Below are 22,753 nucleotides of genomic sequence, written 5' to 3' on the forward strand. Positions count from 1 at the left end.
AACACCCGGGTGCCTAAAAACAAAACATCACCTTGACCACTGATGACATTAGACAATTTCTTCCCTCTACTGACTTTCACAGTAAAAGAACAACAACAAAAATACCAACGACACATGAACCCCCCCCTCCAAAAGAACACTTATCACAATATCTAGGAGACATTGTCGGTGTACAACAAAAAAGGACCCCAGACCTGCTCCAAAATATCTTCTCTCCCCTTAATTCTGTACATAACCCGTTCATATGATGCCATCTTAGACATTTGTTCAGTCCATTCCCTGAGAGAACAGGGGCTGGATGACTTCCAGTGCCTCAGTATTATCCTGCATCCTGTTATGAAAGCCAGACGCATCCACAGCCTCTGTTTTTTTGAAAGGATATTGTTGTCAGGTAACAGGCCCAGGACACACACAGCTGGAGATTTAGAAAGATTAAGTTTAAAAATATCATTCACCAAGTTAATGATCCTGTCCCACAAATAATCATTTTTCCGACATGTGTACAACATATGAACTAGAGTCCCGGCTTCCTCCTGATAATCCTGTCATAGACTATCACTCTTCTTTGACTATGATAGGGAAACTGAAGAAGCTGTGCAAAAAATATCTTCATGGATTAAATTTTTAGTGACACTTGGGTGTGGCTACCGGTAATATCGCTTCTCAGTCAAACACTCTACAGTAAACACAGCGTGGAGCTGTGTAATGTTTGCTTTGCTGCTTAATAAGCTTGGTCATTCCATCACTGTATCGCTAAGGCCAGTTTACATGGTCACACTGTCTTGAAAAGAGAGCACAGAGCAGTCCTCCACCCTAAAGAGACACACAGCCCTCAAAATAAATGTTGTTACAGCAGAGCGAGTCAGATGATCCTCTGCAGGTAAAATATGTGCTTTGTCTTAAATTACTATGTCTGCCCCTTTTCAACCTGTGGGGGAGTTGCTAAAGCATATGTTAGGAGTGCTTGTGTGTGCAAGGAAGGTGAACGCAGCTATCGTTGTAGACAAAGATCATTTCATAACCTGGAATCATAATCGGGGCTGAGAGGTAACTGTCTCTGTTTGGACTGTATTCGGCAGCTGTGAGGTGGCAGCTGTCATGCTCTGTGCACACACTGAGCAGTCTATAAATTATTTAGATCCCAGGTTAAAGATTGCTCCCAGGCCTTGGGCCATGCCTCTTCACCGTGTACACAATCTATCATCTTGGTCGTCCCTCCTGGAGGCCGTGGTTCACTGTGCGGCTACAGAGGCAGGCTGGCAGCCCGCTCCCTCGTATGGCTCAGAAGCATCTCATCTGTGAGCACAAATTCTGCTTACTCACCACTCTCTGGGATGACAGCTGCAAGACGCTGCAGTGGGGCACACACACACACACACACTGATGCACACACACACACACTGATGCACACAGTCTCTGTTTATATTCTGTTACATGCACGCATTTATGTAGACTATGAAGAACCACAGATCAAAGCACTGTTAGTTTTAATAGACAGAACACAATCTAAACAAATACTGTAAAACTTATCATTTGAAATAAATTAAAAATAGTAGTGCTGTAAGAATAACCCTGTTTGCACTGCTGTTGATTCTCACACACTAAGGAATACCTTCCACCTTGTGCTGAAAAAAGCAAAACTTGACTGCTGATTAGTTTCATGATTAACATGTGCATTCTGCATAATGTGCCAGAGGTGTTTCCCCCAGTCTTTGATGATTTGGTAAGTAAATTGGCAGTAAAACAAACTGTGGTCTGTCCTGAACTGAATTTTACATCCTCCTTTTTTCCATATACTAACCACAAAACAAAGGTGACAGACATGTTGGCACGTACATCGCACAAACAGTAGATCCTTTGACAGCAGGTGCATCACTGAGTTAATCATTTGAGTTCATGTAAACATAAGTTTAAAAAAAAACAGTAGTGATAAAAAGTGAAATGTTTATAGAAGGATAATATAAGAACGATATTAGCTACATACACAAAAAGTAAAACATTGGAATTTGCAGCAATGATCGATGTACACCAATGACAGTGTTAATGAACCTTTTTAAGATAAGATAAGATAAAACTTTATTAATCCCTCGGGTGGGTTCCTCTGGGAAATTCGGTTTCCAAAAAAGCACAGCACCGACAGAAGTTACAGAGTTACAGAATATTATATATATATATACACACATATATAAATACAAAGACATATATAGATAAAATATACAAGGGGATAAATAGAATAAATAGGAATAAAATAAAAATAAAAATACAAGTGAATTGCACATTTCAAGTATGGAGTCTATTGCACCGTTGACTATTAACAAAAAGTATTGCACAAAAGGTATTGCACAGTGAAGTGAAGAGGCACTACAGCTTAGTTGTTCCCCCCTCCTTTGTCCTCCTGTCTCCCCTCCCTCTCCCCTCCAGAGAGGAGTTAAACAGTCTGATGGCGTGTGGGACAAAGGAGTTTTTAAGTCTGTTGGTTCTTGTCTTTGGGAGACATAAAATCCCTTCATATTAGAGGAAGGTTTGTAAATATCACAACACAATTTCAAGTTAAACAAGACAAGAAGAGTTATTTTCATGCTTTATTTCATGCAACGCTACTTTTGTGGGGGGACAAAAGATTACTGTCAAACAGATTCCTTCCACAAAATAATCAACATTTTATATTTTAATGTTTAAATGGATGTATTTGTTTAACGTGATATAAAACAACAAAAAAGGCTGAAAATCAGACCTTTGATCCCGGAACCGATCATATTTGAAATAGTCACACGGACCGAATTTTCAGCGTACGATGGGCGTGGCTTAAGGTAGATTGACAAGCGTCGAACAAACGGGAGTGCTTAATCTGCTGTCGTTGTGAGAAACGCTAACCAATCGAAATCAAGGGTGGGAGGAGCTACTGAAATGTGACCGAAAGATGGGAAGGAAAAGTCACGAGTGGGATGAGTGTGTAAATTATACTTTAATATAACATAAGATAAGACGCAAAAGAATCAATGTCCGGATTTGGCAGCTAACATTAGCTTCACAGACACTCCGACGTTAACTGAAAAGAAGCAAAGTGGAAATAATGTGTTGGGTGTCGGTCTGTAGGAGAAGCAGCAAATAAATGAAACGTTTGGTGTCTCATGATCATGCTGCCGCTGCGGCCCGTGTGTGGTGGGATATGGAGAGCTGCTGTGCACACAGTCAGGATGAGGTTTGTTCTGTTTCCCGGCCTCTATGTCAAATTCATGTCTTTATTTTTATGGCTGCATTCACAGAAGCAAAATAGTGCTGTTAAAATATAGTTCGATTTCTTTGGGCACTTTTCATTATTCACCCACTCAAGTTTAATGCTTGTTGTTACACTGACTTAACTTGCAGTGTTGTTTATTTAAGTGCTCATTTATAACTTTGATTTTGAGTTTAAATCATATAATAGAGGTATAATAACTGAAAACAAGATGTAGAATATGTTATAGTATGAATCAGTCATTTTCTTATTTCCAGCCGTGGAGCTCCACCCTACAGGCTCCTCTCCTCTACCTGTGATGGAGCCCCAGCTGCACTGGCTGATGCTGACACCATCTTTGCGCTGTCGTCCGGGCACGGCAGGTGCGGGGTGGCAGTGGTACGTGTCAGCGGTCCCGCCTCAGCTACAGCCCTGAGGTGTATGGCTGGGTTCACGCAGCGTCTGCCCCCTCCACGCACCGCCCTGTTACGCAGCATCACAGACCCCCGCTCCACAGAAGTGCTGGACCGTGGGCTCGTCCTGTGGTTTCCAGGTCAGTTCCGCTGGACCGTTCTTACATTTTGTTCTTCTCTTTTTTTTGTCTGAGAATATGAGAATGTGGATATGTTTTTGTTTAGAAGCACATAAGTTACACCCATGTCCAAAGGCTTATCAGCATGTCCCAGATATGTAGACAGACTCGTACTTAATTATGATAAAAAGGAAGTATTCCCTCAGCCAGTGTTATTGTTTTACATATCAGCACACAATATAAAAATGATGTAGTGTTTGCCAGGGAATAAAAGTAGGTAAATACAACCTGAGATGAATAATGCCTTATGATGTATTACACAGTGTCATTATTCCTCAGGCAGGGACCACACCTTAGTTCTGATTAAACAGTGCTTATTGAAACAGGATGATGGATGGAGCGAGCAAAGATCTTGATTGATGCTGCGGTTTGGGAAAGGCCTCAAAGAGGATCAGCAGTTTCTTCTAAGTCCTGGGTACCAACAAGAGGAGAGGGTGGGTGGGGTTGGGATGCTAAGCCAAAATACAGAAGCAGTGTGTGAAAAACTAACTACACTCCATGATTCAGGAACTAGTAGAACCCATTTAGCAGCAATAGCTTGAAGTATTGTTGTGGAGGATTGTAGGCTCACTCTTCTTTTCAAATGTGCTTCAGTTCACTGATGTTTGTGGCTATTTATTAAGCCACAAGGCTGTGAAACAAGCCCAAACCTTCATCACTCCATCACTGTGCTGAAGTATTTGTGCTAAGATGCTGTTTCTCCACTTTGGTCTCATCTGCCTAAAGTACATTGTTGCAGAAGGCTTGTGTTTGGCAGATGCAGCCATGCAAACCAAACATGCTAACTGACTCTGAGACGTAGTTCTTTGTTTAGTTTTTTCCCCCATTTCTCTGAACACGACCTGAGCTTGGACTGACTTTGGTGGAAGGTCTACGCCTGAGAAGTGGAGCATCCGCCTCAAATGTTTTCCACTCGTGAAATAAGGTTTTTCACTGCATTGTTTGGAAATAGCGTGTAGAGGCTAAACGGTGGAAATAGAGCGGTGGCTGCTTTAACGGTGGGACACATTCTCTAAACAACATGACAGAGTTTGGTAAAACCACGTCATTTCTCACTAACCCACAACCATAGCTGCTGTGTTTTATCCAAAACAAGTAATAAATCTTTCCAGCATCTCACGTCCTGCCTGTTATTCACTTCAGTTCTCTTTGCATATTTAAATAACTAAAGGACGCACAGAGTGTTGTTATCCCTTTGTTTGTTTCATCAGCTCCTCGTAGTTTCTCCGGAGAAGATAGCGTGGAGTTCCATATCCACGGAGGTCCCGCTGTCATTACTGCTGTCTTACAGGCTCTTGGTAAGATGTGATTCTCAGTATAATGTTTTAAAAACTTGATATAATTCAATGTGACAAGCAAACATATCCAGACTTGAGATGCAGCCGTCCCTTTGAAGAGCGTTTTGAAGTTTGAGTCTTTGTAGCTTCCTGAGCTCTAAGCCTCCGTAAGTACGATATCTGTTGGAGTCAGGCGGCCATCCATCACTGCGACTTAAAACAGAGAACTGACGCATGCGTCGCCGCGTCGGAGATACTTTTAATATGCGCTGTGACAAGCGTGACAGTCTTCCTGTGCTTGATGTTTTTACTGCAGTTCTCCTGTTGACCTCCCAGGGGGCAGCATTGTATAAAGCAGAGAGTTTATGTTCTGTAAGGGTTTTTTTTCTAAGCAGGGAGGAATATTTAATATTACATTACCTTTGTTTTCAAGGTTCGTTCAGATAAAATCGTTGCCTTCATTTGGAAACCAAAAACACCGAGCGTGTGGGTGAGATCAGTCGGGTAAAATGTCTCTAATCAGGAGACGGTGAGCCACGTTTGGTTTTGCACTCACTATTGTCTCTCCTGATGAGATTTGCAAAGTGTCTGAGAAAACAATGAACCTACTTAACCTGTAGTTGTGCCTGTTTTTGCTCTCTGCGTGAGTCATTGACCTTATGTTTTGTCCTCAGTGTGTGCATTGTGTGCACACACGTCTCATACATTTCTTCATATTTGTGTTTACGTGTGTTTTTCAGGAAGTGTGCCTGGCTTGAGGCCGGCCGAAGCGGGGGAGTTCACGCGGAGAGCTTTTCAAGCAGGGAAACTCGGTTTAACGGAGGCGAGTGGAGAGGAATGTGTAAAACACATTGTTGTGCATCTAGAGTTATTATAGCGGCCCGTTCGGGGATTTCATATGCATGAAATGTAAACAGGGACAACTTCTCCTTTTGCATATTTTGCCCTTTGGCAATTTTATTTCATTGAGTTGTCTGATATTCCCACATTAATGCAACAACTGGGCCTCTGTAGATGTTTTTTTAATATACAGCCTGAAGCATTAATAAAAGTCTGTTTGGATTTTCTGTGAAGCGTAAAAACCAATATATTAACCTCACACAGGACATTGGATATGAATAACACGAATGAACAATTTAATAAAGTTTTTAATGGACTGTTTTGAGAGGAAAAGTAAAATAGCAGATGAGCCAAACGCTCGCAGGACTTTCAGATAAGATGAGTTTTATTGGTGCTGAAATGAATTTGGCATCGGTGTCTAAGCTGTGGCAGCGACATCCCTCTCTAAACAGCAGCAGGATGCACTTTCCTGTAGATAACACCTAATGGACATAATAAGGGAAAAACACTTGATGAAACAGCCCGCACCACTTCTGAAAACTGTTGTCAGTGAACACAATTCATTTTAAAATTGGTGTTGGAAAAGATGATGGGACACGTTAAAGTTTGCAGATATGTTTTTTGGAAATCGTGGGCGCCAAAATGGGTTCTGCACGTATCCCAGCAGCCAGACTCTGGGTGCTGAACAGGCCTGAAGACCCACACCTGCGTATTCAATGGGCTGCATTACATATATTTATATACGCCTCAGCCATAAAGGGCTGAGTGGGGGGGGGGCGGGGAGGTCAGACGAGTTCAGTGTCTTCGACCAAAAGGTCAAAGGTCAGAGGGCAAGTTTCCTGAAAATCCAGTGACTGTGATAACTTGAAAACAGGTCAATGTAGGATTGTGAAACTGTTGCTAGCACAGGGATGTCTGCTGGGAGGCTGAAGGGAAGCGCTGGGTGTTCCCAGTATTTTATACCCTAAAACTCCTGCAGTGCGTCTGCTCATTTCCTCTTATGCTCACCGTGTGTTATCATGTATACTCACTAGGGCTGCCACAAACGATTATTTTGATAGTCGACTAGTCACCAATTATTTTTTCGATTAGTCGACTAATCAGATCATCATCCATTGGACATAAAACGGACAGCTTATTGCACCAGCAGCATCTGCTCTTATATAACTATCATTAGCTTACAGCTTGAAGTGTTTCAGGTCTGTGCTAACTAAAAATAAAGACAAGATGATAGTTTATTAAATTTTAATGAAATTTGCAGATTGTTTCGGTTGAGTTTAATAAACTCCTTGCTATCTAAAATATAACAGGACACCGGAGTAAATTCTCCAGCATCTCACACTTCTGATAATCAGCTGTCTGCTTGATGTTTATTCAGCTGTGTAAAAACTATAACTTTAATCTCAGCCAAACTGATTTACTCAGGAATAAATAAAATACTAAAAAAAGCCAAACAATAACATTTTTAAGTTATCTAAGTGACTTATATATCATGTTTAACCTGAGTAGCGAAAGACAGCGTGGGTTTGAAAACGATTTGCCCGGAGTCCAGGGTTCTCACGGGCTCTAGTGAGCCTTGCCCCCGGCTAGCTATCGAGCTAGTGGCTAACAGACGTCTCCGAAAACGTCGGAGCGCTTTTGAAAATATGTGGTGTCTTGATAAACTGAGCAGATATTTGAGGTTTACACAGCTACATTCTCGCCTGAAAATATGTTAAACGTTTATTTTGTGACCCAGAAAGAATAATAAGAGTAATATTAAAACTAACTAGCTGCCGCCATTGTTGGAAACTGAGCTGGGCTGCGCTATGAATTCTGGGACACAGCTTCTTCTTCTTCGGGGTTTAACGGCAGCTGGCATCCTTGTACATGCAGTGCTGCCATCTTCTGTTTCAGTCCGTTATTGCACTCTTAAATCCTACTACTTATTCCTGCGTCTTTTGTGATCTTACAAAGCTTCAAACGACGCGTCGACTATTAAATTAGTCGTCGACGATTTTGATAGTCGACGTAATCGTGACTAGTCGACTAATCGTGGCAGCCCTAATACTCACCGTGTGTTATCATGTGTGTTATAGATCTGATAAACACACACGGCAAACATTTCCACGTCTCTGCTTCTTTTTTGTGAAAGATGTCGGCTTCATCAAATCCAAAAAATTATTAGTTATGTTGTGTTATGTTAAAAAATACTAACAATGACATTTCTAACTTTTAACATTTGATATTTTGTGTTTAAATATGATTTGGAAATTATTGAATTTTTCACTTTATTTTAAACTTTTTGGGAGAAACGTTTATTATTACAGGAGACAGAAAGGATGTGTACATATTAAACATTCCAGTATAAGGATATATGTAACATATGGTGTGTGATTCATAGGTGGAGGGGCTTGGGGATCTGATCCACGCAGAGACAGAGGCCCAGAGGAGGCAGGCTCTTAGACAGATGTCAGGCGAACTGGGACGCCTGTATCAGGACTGGAGCGACAGACTGAAACGGGTACGTCGTCTGGTAGAAAAGCAGCTGGTTTGAAGAAGTATTTGCCCATTTTCATGATGTTTTAGTTATTTCTGTGTCACACATACATATTTAATTCATTTACACCTGCCGGACCTGCTGAATCGAGAGAAAATGAAGTAGTATAAAAGATCTGAAAAAGAAACTGCTGAGAAACAAAGTCAGTTTGGAAAGAGTCACAGAGCATCGTCTTTCAGCTGCGGGGAACAACCCAGGAGTGACCAAAATTACTCACATCGACGACTCATGCAGGAGGAAGAACATCTAGAGAGCTGCAGGGCTCATATGGGAAAATGAATTGAGGACATATCCTGATGAATCAAAAGCTGGACTTTTTGGAGTATTTGAGGTCATCCACGTCGCCCCAGCCGGTCACAGCAGATGGCCCCGCCCCTCCCTGAGCCTGGTTCTGCTGGAGGTTTCTTCCTGTTAAAATGGAGTTTTTCCTTCCCACTGTCGACAGAGTGCTTGCTCTGATGTTGTTGGGTTTTCCTCTGTATGTATTATTGTAGGGTCTACCTTACAATATAAAGCACGTTGAGGCGACTGTATAAATAAAGCTGAATTGCATTGAATTGAAAAACTGACGCAGCGATTCAGTCAAACCTGGTGGTGGTCGTGTGATGGTCGGGAGCTGAAACCATGAATTCTGCCGTCTACAAGAAAATCCTAAACTTGCTCCGGTCTTCAGCTGGACTGGACGCAGCAGCTTTGACACCCGGTCTCTCCTCGCGTCTCTGCACAAACAGAAAGCATCTGTTTTACCTCATTCCGAGTTAGCTTGGCACCTGAAACGAGGGGAACTTCTGGAGTTTTCCCAGAAGAAACTCAGGAAAGAACCTGTCCGGACTGTGCTGTAGGTCGGGATTCACTTGCTTCGTACCAACACAATGCATTTTTGTACCTCCAAGACTGCAGTGTTGATGCAGCAACCTATGGGAGTCTGAGGCTTCCTGTTTTCAAGTTGCTGCAGTCCGTGCGTTTCTGTTCAATGCTTGGATTCAAAGTGATAGTCTTTCTAGGGCACATGTACACAAAGTACTTTTAAAATATTAAAGTCAGTTTAGTTTGACCTCGCAGACATGGAATTAAAAGAAAATCATATGAATCCAATCAACCAGCGTAACAGTTAAACAGAAGGTTTTCTAAAGTCTTAATAACTTTTTTAAATGATTGAACATTTCTCACAGATACGGATAAAATGCTCAGACGGGAGAGTCAGCAGCGGTCGAGTGAGTAACGGCAGCGTTTCCTCGGATCAGTGGTGTGATTCGCTTTCCAGAGAAAAATAAAAAAAACCTGTAATTTTTAGCATTCGTGGCATCAGACCTGTGTTAACATTTTTATTTCCTGAGGAAAAGTGTGATATTAGTAAGCAGACCAAGCGGCACATCTGTTTCTGACAACTGTCGTTTTAGAAAAGTGGTTAAAACCTGCTGCGGTGTTTACTGAACGTCTGAAAGATGAACTATCTGAAGCATGGCTAACATTTATCTGAAAATGACCACGGTCGAATAAAAGCATGATACAGTACGTGCAGCGGTATTGTTCTTCTTATCTGTGTGAAGTATCCTGTGTGCGTCATAAATCAGTAGGTGTAGGTCAGGTTGGGAGAAATGAACGCAAATTTAAATCTCAGGTTGGAGACCGTTTTTGCTCCGATACTGTAGCTCGGTGCCTTATTTTGCCTTATTATTTCTAAAGATTTAAAAAGCAACGTTGTTCATTTGTGGTTGAGTTGATGCATGCAGTCCAAAATGATAAAGAAGTCATTGTGAGTCGAGCCCAAAGTTAAAGGACGCTGACGTGATGCCGTGTGTTGCTGTGCGTTTGTGTAATCCTGACCTGATCGTGGTTTTTGTTGGCGTTTTGCGGAGGCAGCTCACAGGAGAAGGTCGCTGACCGCGGATGAACACTTGAACTCGCTGGATGTGGGCCAAGCCCTTTTGTACTCTGACCTGTTTTGAAAAGCATAAAACGTTGGTCTTTCAATACTTTGGCACCAGACCTGACCAACCGGTCCAGGTGTTCTCCCCTGAGAAAACCTTCTTAATTTGCTTGTTGGCAGCTGCTGAGCACGGTTCCCAGAAGCTTTTAAAACACGGCTTTATTTTGGACCCGCATTTCTGAGAAGATTGCGAATAAAAAAGTATCCTATATGTTCATGTTGGTGGAGGTCAAACCTGCATTTGACACTAAACAATGCAGCTTTTTTAACCATAGGTTTCCCACATTTATAAATTGATTCAGCTATGGGAATCTGATGCTTCCTGTTTTTCTGGAGCTATACCGCTATTGTGTTTATGTTCCACAGTGTCAGTCAAGATACTGATCTCGGTGGAAATGCTGAAGCTTTTCTCTATACAGAGCTATTCCTGAGCTTAAATCTGGCAGTGAAGCAAACCTACAGAAAGACTCAACAAAAGGGATTTATGTTCATATCTGCAGATAAGTGACGTAAATAACTGGACGGCTCAAAAGGAGAAAGCCTCTTCTTGCTTTTACCTTGAAACTGAACTTAGAGTAAAAACATTGAGTGATATCAGTGACTTACAGGCTTGTTTCTGCTCTTTCTGAATGACATCACTGCATCACTGCAGGCACCGCGACCTGCTGTTCACGAGTCTCCGGCTCTCTGTCGTGTATTTTTCTGGCCTGGTGTCACATTTCATGTAAATAAGCTTTGCAGTAAAAATAGAAAAAGTGGCTTCATTTCTTTAAGACTCCTCCAGAAATGTTATGCTTAAGTCATTGAAAGAGCTGAGCTTTAGCTCCCTGATTTCACCCCTCCGCTCCCTGTGTCTTCACAGTGTTTGGCCCACGTCGAGGCCTTCATAGACTTCAGCGAGGATGAGCTCATTGAGGACGGGGTCTTGAACCGAGGTACCTGTGCACTTTGACCTTTGCGAAACAGCAACAGGGCAGTCATGCTTTGGGGTTTAAAGGGGTTAAAGGGAGAGAGGAGTCCGACTGCTCTTCCTGTTATGAGCTCTAAGTGGCAATTTTTCCGAGGGTCATTTTCTTAGGATGTGTTGAGAGGACGGCCACAAGGACAGTTGAGGCATTTCAAAAACAAGCCTACTCCCAGGAAGAGTGCCGTCAGCGGCCCGACTGGGTTTCCTATCCTCTCAGCAGACGTGAGAGGGAGCGACGTCCCCTGCGAGTGTCGCCGGTCGTCTGGCACTGCCAGATTCTTTCATAAGTCTCAAATGTTTTGAGATTTCAGCACAAAGCCTGGGAACGGGTGTTTGTTTTGGTGGTGACTAATGTTGGCTCATGCCACAGAGCGGAAAATAATAATAGACTTAATAATAGACTTTCAAAAATAGGAAAGGTGGTATAAATACTTTGCTTTTCCACCTGCAAAGATTTATCTGACATTGTGTTCATTTTTACCTTCAAAGTGGCCAAAATTTGAGTGAAGTACTTTGTCCATCGAAGAGTTCGAAGAGTTTTAGGGAAAAAGAGGACAGCAATGTATTTTATAATGCCACCGTGTCTGTGTCTGTGCTGATCCCCTTGTAGTGGACGTGTCAGTATGTGATCTGCAAGCGGAGATTGAGCAACACCTGAAGGACAAGAGACGGGGCGAGCGGCTTCGCAGCGGGGTCCAGGTGGTGATCGCGGGAGCTACTAATGCAGGAAAAAGTAGCCTTCTTAACAAACTCTGTAAGAGAGCCAGAGTTGGACACACCCTCACATACAGCCAAAGGATCAAATTATAATGTACAAAGAATATTTTTAATATATATTTTGATGGCGAATCAGGGAAAAAGATATCTGTCATCTCAGAAGTCAGAGGAAGTCTGTGCTGCGTCCCATCAAGCACAAGAAACCTGGTTTTTCCTTCTCATCAGAAGTTTTTAGCATCTGTTTGAAAAAGTGCAAAAGTTTCTGATGGATCGATCCGGTTCATCCATCCAGTGCAGCATCAGGAACGACTTTAGGGAATCGCAGCACATTTGGTGCAAACACCAACGTGGAGTCAGAGACGAGCCGATCACAGCCCAACGTCACTGTGACCACAGTGAACATGTTTGTGAATGAAAACGTGGACAACTTGGTTACATTTTATATCCAGAAGTCAACGTTCAGCTTCACTGTGACATCAGCATGGTAATATATTTAAAACCATAATTCAGACTTGGGCTGGGTTTAAATATCGATTTCCTGATTCAAATCATTTTTAGTTTGAATGAAGCGATATCGATTCATTAAATGTATTTTACCAGAAACGCCAGAATCTCAGGTTAAAGCTCACAAAACGATTTAAAACAGCAAATGAGAGCAGCTACACGGATCCACACAAGGATGTAAACACGGAGTGTGGACCGTTCACCCGACAGCACGGACACGGACACGCCGTCGGGGCTGAAAGTCGACGTCTCACAGATTCTGAAGCTGCAGGTTTCGTCACTCTGACCAAAACTGGCTGAAGCAGCAAAAGAAGATAAAAACTTCACGTCATCAATTCTCTCTGACTTTGGCTGTTTTGTTTCCACCACGATAAAAGTCTCACTTCCTGCACAGCTCTCTCTCTCTGTCTGCCGTTGTGTTCAGAGCTGTCGGCCTCCAACAAGAAAGCCTCAGGAAATGTAAACTTTTTAAAATTCTGCCTCTGTAACTTTGCTTCACTTCAGCAGCATCAGGTAACACATGTTCACATGTTGATTCATGGTTTTCTTCAGTTTTTGATTTACTGCAGAATATTTTTAAGGTCATCTGCTATAAAAAGCCAGGCCTGTGTTTTATCCTCAGTCACACAAAGTTACAGCTCTGATGAAGTGTCAGCTTTGTTTTTATACATAGATGTCGATGCTCAGCCCTAATTCAGAACCAAAGAGGAGATTGTGACCATGTTTCATATTTGGTTGGAAAAAGAGTTGGTGCCCAGTTCCTTCAGTTCAATCCTTCATATTCTTCACTAAATGTGAAAGAATAATAATGAAAGGAGTCTGGATGGAAACAAATGCACCTGAAGAGCTTTCACACGTTTACGCTGCAGCTTAAGTCAAAGAGTTTGTTCCAGTTTTTGATTAGACAAAACTTTCACCTTTCGTCTAATCAAAAGGTGAAAGTTTTTAACTTCTGTTTTTCATCCCAGTTTTTTGTATGAAAGACGGGAACCTTTATCTCTGTTTGACGCTTGTGCTGGTGCTTCAGGTGACAGTGGAGTCAATCTGTAGTAGGGCTGCCACAAACGATTATTTTGATAGTCGACTAGTCACCGATTATTTTTGCGATTAGTCGACTAATCAGATCATCATCCATTGGACGTAAAACGTACAGCTTATTGCACCAGCAGCATCTGCTCTTATATAACTATCATTAGCTTACAGCTTGAAGTGTTTAAGGTTTGTGCTAACTAAAAATAAAGACAAGATGATAGTTTATTACATTTTAATGAAATTTGCAGATTGTTTCGGTGAAGTTTAATAAACTCCTTGCTATCTAAAATATAACAGGACACTGGAGTATATTCTCCAGCATCTCACACTTCTGATAATCAGCTGTCTGCTTGACGTTTATTCAGCTGTGTAAAAACTATAACTTTAATCTCAGCCAAACCGATTTACTCAGGAACAAATAAAATACTGAAAAAAGCCAAACAATAACATTTTTAAGTTATCTAAGTGACTCATATATCATGTTTAACCTGAGTAGCGAAAGACGGCGGTGGGTTTGAAAACGATTTGCCGGGAGTCCGGTGTTCTCACGGCTCTAGTGAGCCTTGCCCCCGGCTCGCTATCGAGCTAGTGGGTAACAGACATCTCCGAAAACGTCGGAGCGCTTTTGAAAATATGTGGTGTCTTGATAAACTGAGCAGATATTTGAGGTTTACACAGCTACATTCTCGCCTGAAAATATGTTAAACGTTTATTTTGTGACCCAGAAAGAATAATAACAGTAATATTAAAACTAACTAGCTGCCGCCATTGTTGGAAACTGAGCTGGGCTGCGCTATGAATTCTGGGACACAGCTTCTTCTTCTTCTTTGGGGTTTAACGGCAGCTGGCATCCTTGTACATGCAGTGCTGCCATCTTCTGTTTCAGTCCGTTATTACACTCTTAAATCCTACTACTTAGTCCTGCGTCTTTTGTGATCTTACAAAGCAGAGGTGGAGCCAGACATTTGAAACACCCGGGGCTTATGCATGGGTAGTATGCATGTGGGATTTTTTTTTTTTTTTTCTTGGGGGGGGGGGTTAGAAATGACTGAAAGATTAATAGGCTCTGTTTTGAGTTTTGTTCAAAAAAGAATGACTTCATATAGGGAAAAATATATATCACATGTGCAGGACACCTTAAACTAGTTTTTTAATTAAGCAGCAAGGCAGAGCAAAGTCGGGGACTAAACCCCAATTCAACCAGACCCAGAACTGATCCGGAATTAAAACAGGACTACAACAGTTCAAAATCAGGACTACTGAGGACTTAACCAAGACAGAACCAGAATCAGAACTAGATGATAGTAGCACTAAAAATCATCATATACCTGCACTACACTTGTTTTTTTAATTCTACCCAAAGTCCACTATTTAGATTGAGAAAAGTTTATATAATTATTTAGCCTTGTTGTGCAAACAAGCCTGCATAACTTAATAAATGTAGAATTTGAAAAATAGCAAACCTAAAAAGAAACACTAGGTACAAGATACATGAGGACCTATGATACGGTGATACTTTTTGTAAACAACCATTTGAGTAACATGTGTGTCTCACCTGCTCTTGTTCCATCTCTGTGCTGTCCTCATTCTCCATCTCCCTCTCTGTTCCTCTCTCTCCCTCTTTGTGCTGACAATCATCAAATATACAGATATTTACAAACTCTTCAGATCAAAACACAAACACTTTTTTAATTGTAACATCAAATCAGACTAAATGTTTATTTTTTTTTAGATTGATAAATATAAAAAAAATATTTGTTAACTTTAAGAGTAAAGAGAGAAACTATCTGTATTTCTTAATTGCAAATGGCACCAAATTGTATTCAAAACTGAGCCACACTTATGGAGCTCCACAGTTCTTTTCCTGGTGTTTTGGTTGACATCTCTTGATTTTCCCATTTCAAAGAAACAGGCTCTGTGTTTTGCCTTATATGCATCCACAGCTGTGCCACCAATTTACTCACATGGACTCTACTAACCAATCAGAAGCTTCTTCAGCTCAGAATGGAATCATCTGGAGTTTTCTTATTAATTAACAATAAACTTAGTGTATATGTGCTCCTAAATTTGATGAAAGTGATAAAAAATAGAAGCTCTGTCTCTCTTTATTCTGACATTTAACTAATTCAAAATATATTTCAATATTTATCTAAAACAAAAGTTTACTCTAAATTGATGTTGTACAGTAAAAATGTTTTGTTTTCTCCCTAAAGTGTAAATATCTGGTTACAAATGTGAATATCCTGCTGTGTACTGAAATCCCTCTTGTTTTGCATAGAAATATACTGAACATCATACAAAGCATAATATATAAAATAACATTTACCTGAGTTTTTTCTTTGAAAGAACCCTCTAATGTCCATTCTTATATTTCAGTACATAACTGAAACCGATTTAGTCGTGGAGGGAAACAACTGAAAATATGAAATAAACACACATGTAAGCTGAGACTCTCTAAAGAAACAGCATTGTTGTTGTTCGGCTTTTCATTTCGCCATTTGTTGATTCACTTGAAGAGCAAGTAACGTAATATTGGTCAAGTGATCAGTTTGATATCAATCTTTCGTGATTCACCGTCATATTTACATTATTTGTACGGTACGAATGATTTGCTTTGGTACCTGGTCAAACTTAAGCTCTCCTTAGTATGGCTTTCTCCGTTTCTCCAACAGCGCACTCGCAGGCAGCAGCTGCCCCGCCCTCTCGCTCAGTCGCTTAGTGCCTGAGCTCGGATCATACCAATATCAGGGGGGATTCACGCACAGTCGTAAATTCCCACAGTGTGCACTATGTGCTTCGAATATTGTGTCTACTTTTTGTTTTATACAGTTGTCAGCCAGGCATCTAACTATGAAAAAATTACACTCCAAAAGACCCCGGGCTTCTGACAAAACAACCCGGGCTTAAGCCCAGTAAGCCCCCCCCACGCTCCGCCCCTGTTACAAAGCTTCAAACGACGCGTCGACTATTAAATCAGTCGTCGACGATTTTGATAGTCGACGTAATCGTGACTAGTCGACTAATCGTGGCAGCCCTAATCTGTAGAATAAACACTTAAAAGAATAAAAACATTTAAGATGTAAGTAATATTTTCACATTTGTTAGATACGTTTCTGTAGAGTTTAAATGTTCCGCTTCGCTCTAATTATGTATATATTTGGTGTTTTGTAATATGAGGACATGTTTCCTGACAGAATGTCGAACCTTTTAATGTAAGCTCTCCGGTCTTGAAGCTCGGATGTCTTCGTATCAGAGCGATCGGTGTATTTGACAGATGTCAGATAAAGTCCTTCCTGCTCTGATTCGTGCTCCGGTGGCCCGAGCTCACACCCAGAAGCACAGATATGTCAGCGTTATTAGACCCAGGAGATTTCTCTGGTTATAAATGATCTGCTGTATTGCAGGTGATGAAATGACCAAATTATTACTTTGAGAAATGCAGACAATGCTTGTTTTTTTGTGACAGGCAAGTTTATTTATTAACATTTAAAAACATTTTGTATTCCAGGTCAGAGACCTGCAGCCATTGTGTCTCCCATTGCTGGCACCACCAGAGATGTGGTGGAGACGGCTCTGGACCTCGGTGGGTTCCCCGTCCTCCTGAGTGACACAGCTGGCCTCAGAGACAGCTCGGACCTGGTGGAGAGAGAGGGCGTCCGCCGCGCTCGGGAAAGGTAGCGCATGGAAACCTTTTAAAGTTGGACTTCTGTTGCATTGTTTTGCTTTCGTGTTAATAGAAAGAAATGAAGACTGATGTTCGAATACTTGCACAGGACAGGAATGCAAGCGAGTATTTATTGCAAAGTACTGCATTATGTATGATTTAACAGAACATATTGGCCTGCAGACCAATGCGAAGTGACCCTGAAACAAAGAAAGGAAGAAATAAGTCATTTCTGTAATGTCTGTCCTACCCCAGAGTTTATATTGATGCTAGTTATAAATACACAGTGCAAACACTCTCAGGAGGTTGCGTAATGAAGAGTCCCCTTTCCTCGTTGTACTGTCGGGAAGTTTCGTGTGTGTAGGAGAGATGAACATACAGTATCAGGCCATTCAGCATGACAACGCATACATCTCTGCAGTCAGACTCAAAAATAGAAAACAGTATCCGCCGTGATGGAGCCGCGAAGGCTTTAAAACAAATTTAGAAGTTCCACATGAGTCCACATAGGAATAGTAAACTAGTAAACATGAGGAATAAATAGCAAACAGAGGAAATATACAAACGGCACAGAGAATAAAGAAACAGGCCAAGAGTAGAGGTGTGGTAGGAGCCCCGGGGAAGCAGGTGAGGCCCACAGAAAATCTTCTGTTTGACAATTATAACTTAAAGCTGGTTGCAGTGCATGCCCGCCAAACGAGATAGCACTGGGCTCTACAGTGTTATTAATGGAAGCTAAAGCCGAGTCGTTAGTGCCAAGTGTTAATAAAACATCTGCACACTGAGTGTGTGTGATTTAAAGACAGACTTTCTCCCTAATATTAGTTTTAGAAATATTGGAAACGAACCTGAAATTATAGAAGAGATCAAGGTTATCAAGGTCTCAAGCACAGGCTGCTCCACAGCGTACTTAAACCAAAAATGAAGGACACATCCTGAACGGTATTATTTATGACTCATTTGTGCCTCTGTAGGGAGGTGAGGTGGTAGGATGGCAGGAAGTAGGCTTATTTAGACTACAGTGGGTTTTTAAATATATTAGACCAGATCAAACTTGTGTAAACTAGTCGGGCAGATGGCTTCAGGTAGCTGATGTAGAACAAGGCTGAAATTCTAACAAGGTTTCAATGTCAGTTCAGTGTGCGAGCTAATGAAAGGGCTAAAACCTTAAAGCTTTCACATTAACTTTACATAAACAGTGTATGTTTCTGCACCACATAAAGACAGCTGAGCCCTGTGATGGGCAAAGGTGGGCTTCAGTCCCCCTGCTGTCCTAAACTGAATATGAAGTTAAGATGGATGAATGGAAGGACAGATGGACGGGTGGAGGGACCGATGGAGGGACAGATGGAGGGACGGACTGACAGATGAATGGGTGGAAGGATGGAATGAAGTGCAGATGCACGGATAAACAGATGGATAGATGGATGGATGGGTGGCTAGTATGTGAGTCAGTGGGACATGAAGGGGCCTGCAGTGAAAGAAGGACCCTCATATTTGCAGGCTGTACTCACTGGTATAGAGTAAAGTGAATACAGATCCTCATACATGTGTCAGCCTTCACAGTACTACGCTGTATTTTTCTTATTCGTCACCTCCCGACTCCCAAAATGAGCACAGTATCAGCTTTGCTGTCACTGCTGGTGTAAATCCAGGTGTGTCCAGAGGAATGCCATTTCCAGTGCAAATGCAGTCTCATCCCTTCACTCCTTGTTTAAGTTATGTGCCTGACCTGGTGGCTCTATAGGAAGGGCAGGCAGTTTGTGTTCTGTGGGAAACTTCTTTTGCAGGGAGCAGGAGAAAGGCTCGTGACCTGGGTCACTACAGGAAGGACGTGGTAAGTACAAGCATCCGCCTCCACTCCTGCTGCTACCTCGCAGTGAGACGGATGCAAGGAACCAGTATTTCACGTGAATACCATTTAGAGTGATGGGATGTCCCTGCCAGCTTTTCCGGGCTGTAGCTTATAGTTCGTTTGTGAAACAGAACAACAGTCTCTGCTCTGAGATATCTTGGTGCACAGCCAAGAGCGGGCACAGGTGGTGGGAAACGTATTTGGGCTTGATGTATTTCCCAACAGTACTGCCATAGATTGTAGAGCATAAAAGGAGCTATACTTTATCCTAGAGGAACCACCTGTAGCACAAAAACCACCACAAAAGCAGTTTTGAGTGCCGGTGTTTGTTCGTCAGTGTACTGTGTAAGATACAGATGTGAAGGTCATGGTCAAAGATCGGTGGGATCTGAACCATAAATCGTCAAAGTAAGAAGTAAGAGGCCCCAGATTATTTTACAGTTGCACCTTTACTCAGTACTCCTGGTCTACAACTACTTTCGCCCTTCACCTTCATTTTGACCTCAGCTATCGCCCATAAAGTGTCCTGACTGCATCTTACGATTTTCACGCTGTTGTGGAAAAGTTGCCTCGAATAAACACATTTCAGGAGCCACGTCTGAAATACTCACGACTGTCCTTGTTGTGGTTACCAGAACCACATTCAGCCATGGAAACGCACACGGTGATGAGAAATACCTGCCACGCCATCATTACAGGTCGAGTGTCAGCAGTGGGTTTGTGACTAAAGTGGAGGCTGCTCTGTTTCTGCAGGGTGGAGCAGGCAGATCTGACGCTGGTGGTCGTGGACTCTGCTCATCTCCCCTCTGAGGTAGACCGAGCGGCGGCGTTCCTGCGGGAGCACCTGAGGAGTGTGCTGCCTGACACAGGTACTGTGCCATGCGTTTGTCTACTGATGCACCGACTGCATTTTAAAGACGTTTGACTTTCACAGAAAGCCTTGGTGCCTGTAGCTGTCTGCAGTTAGTTAGTTAGAGTCTTAAACATGTGCATGAGGGAACCCCAGGCAGAGACAAATGAGGATCAGTCAAGTTAACTTACCACATCATGTCCTGCAGACAGGTGTCTCCTGGTGTTGAATAAGGCCGATCTGCTGCCTGAGAAGCAGAGACAAAAGCTGGACACGGAGCTGAGGGGTGTCTCTGGTCTCCCTGCTGTCTGTCTGATCTCCTGCCAGACTAACGAGGGACTGAAGGACTTCCTCACAGTGCTGCACAGCAGTGTCAGGACTCTGTGAGTTTGAGTTTTGTTTTGTTGCCCCAGTGCGAAGGCCAAGTCTCATTTGAATGTCCTCTTGCAGGATGTGTGAGATAGCTGTACAAACTGAACTGATGGCAGGGATCAGTCTTAACTGTTTATTTGTTAAGGCAGTCTTCCCAGTGCATCTTTATCTTTGTAGTTCTTCTCCAGAGGCTCTTTACATTCGCTGATTAACTTCCTCTGTAGGTGTGGCGACCCTCTGTTCGGTGCCCCCACCCTGACACAGGCTCGCCACAGGGCCCACCTGCAGCGGTGTGCGGCGGCTCTGGCTCAGTATCAGCGGTACCGTGACACTGACCTCGCTCTGGCAGCCGAAGGTGTCCGTTTAGCTGTCACCAGCCTGGGCCGGATCACTGGACGGGTCGGGGCAGAGGAGATCCTGGACATCATCTTCAAAGACTTCTGCATTGGAAAATAAAAGAGTGAAAAACTGACAGATATGCGATCGCCGGCTGCTCTGAGAGGAAAATCGCATTCCTGCAGTCTCACGGTGTCAGAAAACAGGACTGAAAGGACACAGCTGGGCGCTGGGCCAGGCGTCGACACACAGTCGCAGCTGAAAGAAAAAACTCTGTGTTCTTGGCCGCTGAACGCGTGCGCTCCCAGGACGCTAAAATGTTTTCTGTTGATGCTTTTTATCAGCCAAAATAGTTTGAGCATGATGACAGGTGCCTCAAAGGCCCAATATACCGAACAAGTGTTTGGCAAGCCTTGAGTCGTAATTTGAAAATAGATGTCGAAATCCTTTGAAGATTGGCCTCCTGGGCTGCAACACAACAGCCCAGATCTTTCAAATATAACCTGCAAGGTCATGGACTGAAAGTTTGGATGTTTACTTGTACCGCAGGAACATGACTTACTTTTTTTACTTTGCACCTTTATTACATTTATTTATTTTCCAAAAAAGAACTAATACTAATCAGAATGATTGTATCGCTTTGTTACATGTTGCTGTGTTACGTTACTTTGGACCCTTAAATAAATGAGATTGTGTGTAATTTTGTAACAAATAAAAATTCTCTTTAAAGATACACAGAAGCTACGTTCTTGTTTTTTTGCTGAAGATAAAACAGTGAACTAAAAATACTCTGTGCCCTCTTTGAGTCACTAATAATAATAATAATATAAACCCATCAGCTACTCGTTAACAGTACAAAATTAGCCTCCCTATAGAAAATTACATTTCCCTCATGCTATTAAACATCAAGGGATTTTTACAGCCTTTCAAAACATATTACTACATATTGCATAATAAACAAATATAACACACACCAATGAGTTAAACTGCAGGAATGTCTTAAAGACATAAAGACCTGGATGGCCGCTAACTTTCTGCTTCTTAATTCAGATCAAACTGAGGTTATTGTACTCGGCCCTGAAAATCTTAGAAATATGGTATCTAAGCAGATTCTTACTCTGGATGGCATTACCTTGGCCTCCAGTAACACTGTGAGGAACCTTGGAGCTATTGTTGACCAGGACATGTCCTTCAACGCACATATTAAACAAATATGTAAGACTGCTTTCTTCCATTTGTGCAACATCTCTAAAGTTAGAAATATCCTGTCTCAGAGTGACGCTGAAAAACTAGTTCATGCATTTATTACTTCCAGGCTGGACGACTGTAATTCATTATTATCAGGATGTCCAAAAAACTCCCTGAAAAGCCTTCAGTTAATCCAAAATGCTGCAGCAAGAGTCCTGACAGGGACTAGAAGGAGAGAGCAGATTTCTCCTGTTTTGGCTTCCTGTTAAATCCAGAATTCAAAATCCTGCTCCTCACATACAAGGTCTTAAATAATCAGGCCCCATCTTATCTTAATGACCTTGTAGTACCATATCACCCTATTAGAGCACTTCGCTCTCGCTCTGCAGGCCTACTTGTTGTTCCTAGAGTATTTAAAAGTAGAATGGGAGGCAGAGCCTTCAGTTTTCAGGCCCCTCTTCTGTGGAACCAGCTTCCAGTTTGGATTCAGGAGACAGACACTATCTCTACTTTCAAGATTAGGCTTAAAACTTTCCTTTTTGCTAAAGCATATAGTTAGGGCTGGACCAGGTGACCCTGAATCCTCCCTTAGTTATGCTGCAATAGACGTAGGCTGCTGGGGATTCCCATGATGCACTGGGTGTTTCTTCTTCACTCACTATGTGTTAACAGACCTCTCTGCACTGAATCACGCTTGTTATTAACCTCTGTCTCTCTTCCACAGCATGTCTTTGTCCTGTCTTCCTTCTCTCACCCCAACCAATCACAGCAGATGGCCCCGCCCCCCCTGAGCCTGGTTCTGCTGGAGGTTTCTTCCTGTTAAAATGGAGTTTTTCCTTCCCACTGTCGCCAAAGTGCTTGCTCATAGGGGGT

General features: G+C 42.3%; 1 protein-coding gene across 2 annotated transcripts; it reads left to right on the top strand.

The window, feature by feature from the left end:
- The first annotated feature begins 2,880 nt into the window (after positions 1-2,880).
- Positions 2,881-21,835, top strand: gtpbp3 (GTP binding protein 3, mitochondrial). Of its 2 annotated transcripts, XM_084909940.1 has the most exons (11): positions 3,126-3,202; positions 3,496-3,770; positions 5,021-5,107; positions 5,827-5,909; positions 8,310-8,429; positions 11,258-11,330; positions 11,973-12,116; positions 17,124-17,289; positions 19,888-20,003; positions 20,193-20,367; positions 20,581-21,835. In XM_084909940.1, the coding sequence occupies exons 1-11, from the start codon at positions 3,132-3,134 to the stop codon at positions 20,810-20,812; spliced, it is 1,542 nt and encodes a 513-aa protein (XP_084766066.1). In that variant the 5' UTR covers positions 3,126-3,131; the 3' UTR covers positions 20,813-21,835. The 2 variants fall into 2 exon arrangements, with proteins under 2 accessions (XP_084766065.1, XP_084766066.1); XM_084909939.1 differs by lacking the exon at positions 11,973-12,116 and having other exon boundaries at positions 2,881-3,202; positions 20,581-21,825.
- Positions 21,836-22,753: the final 918 nt, after the last annotated feature.

The sequence above is a fragment of the Perissodus microlepis genome, chromosome 17, assembly GCF_051167445.1.
Source record: "Perissodus microlepis isolate ML-2025 ecotype Zambia chromosome 17, ASM5116744v1, whole genome shotgun sequence".
NCBI classification, from domain to species: Eukaryota; Metazoa; Chordata; class Actinopteri; order Cichliformes; family Cichlidae; genus Perissodus; species Perissodus microlepis.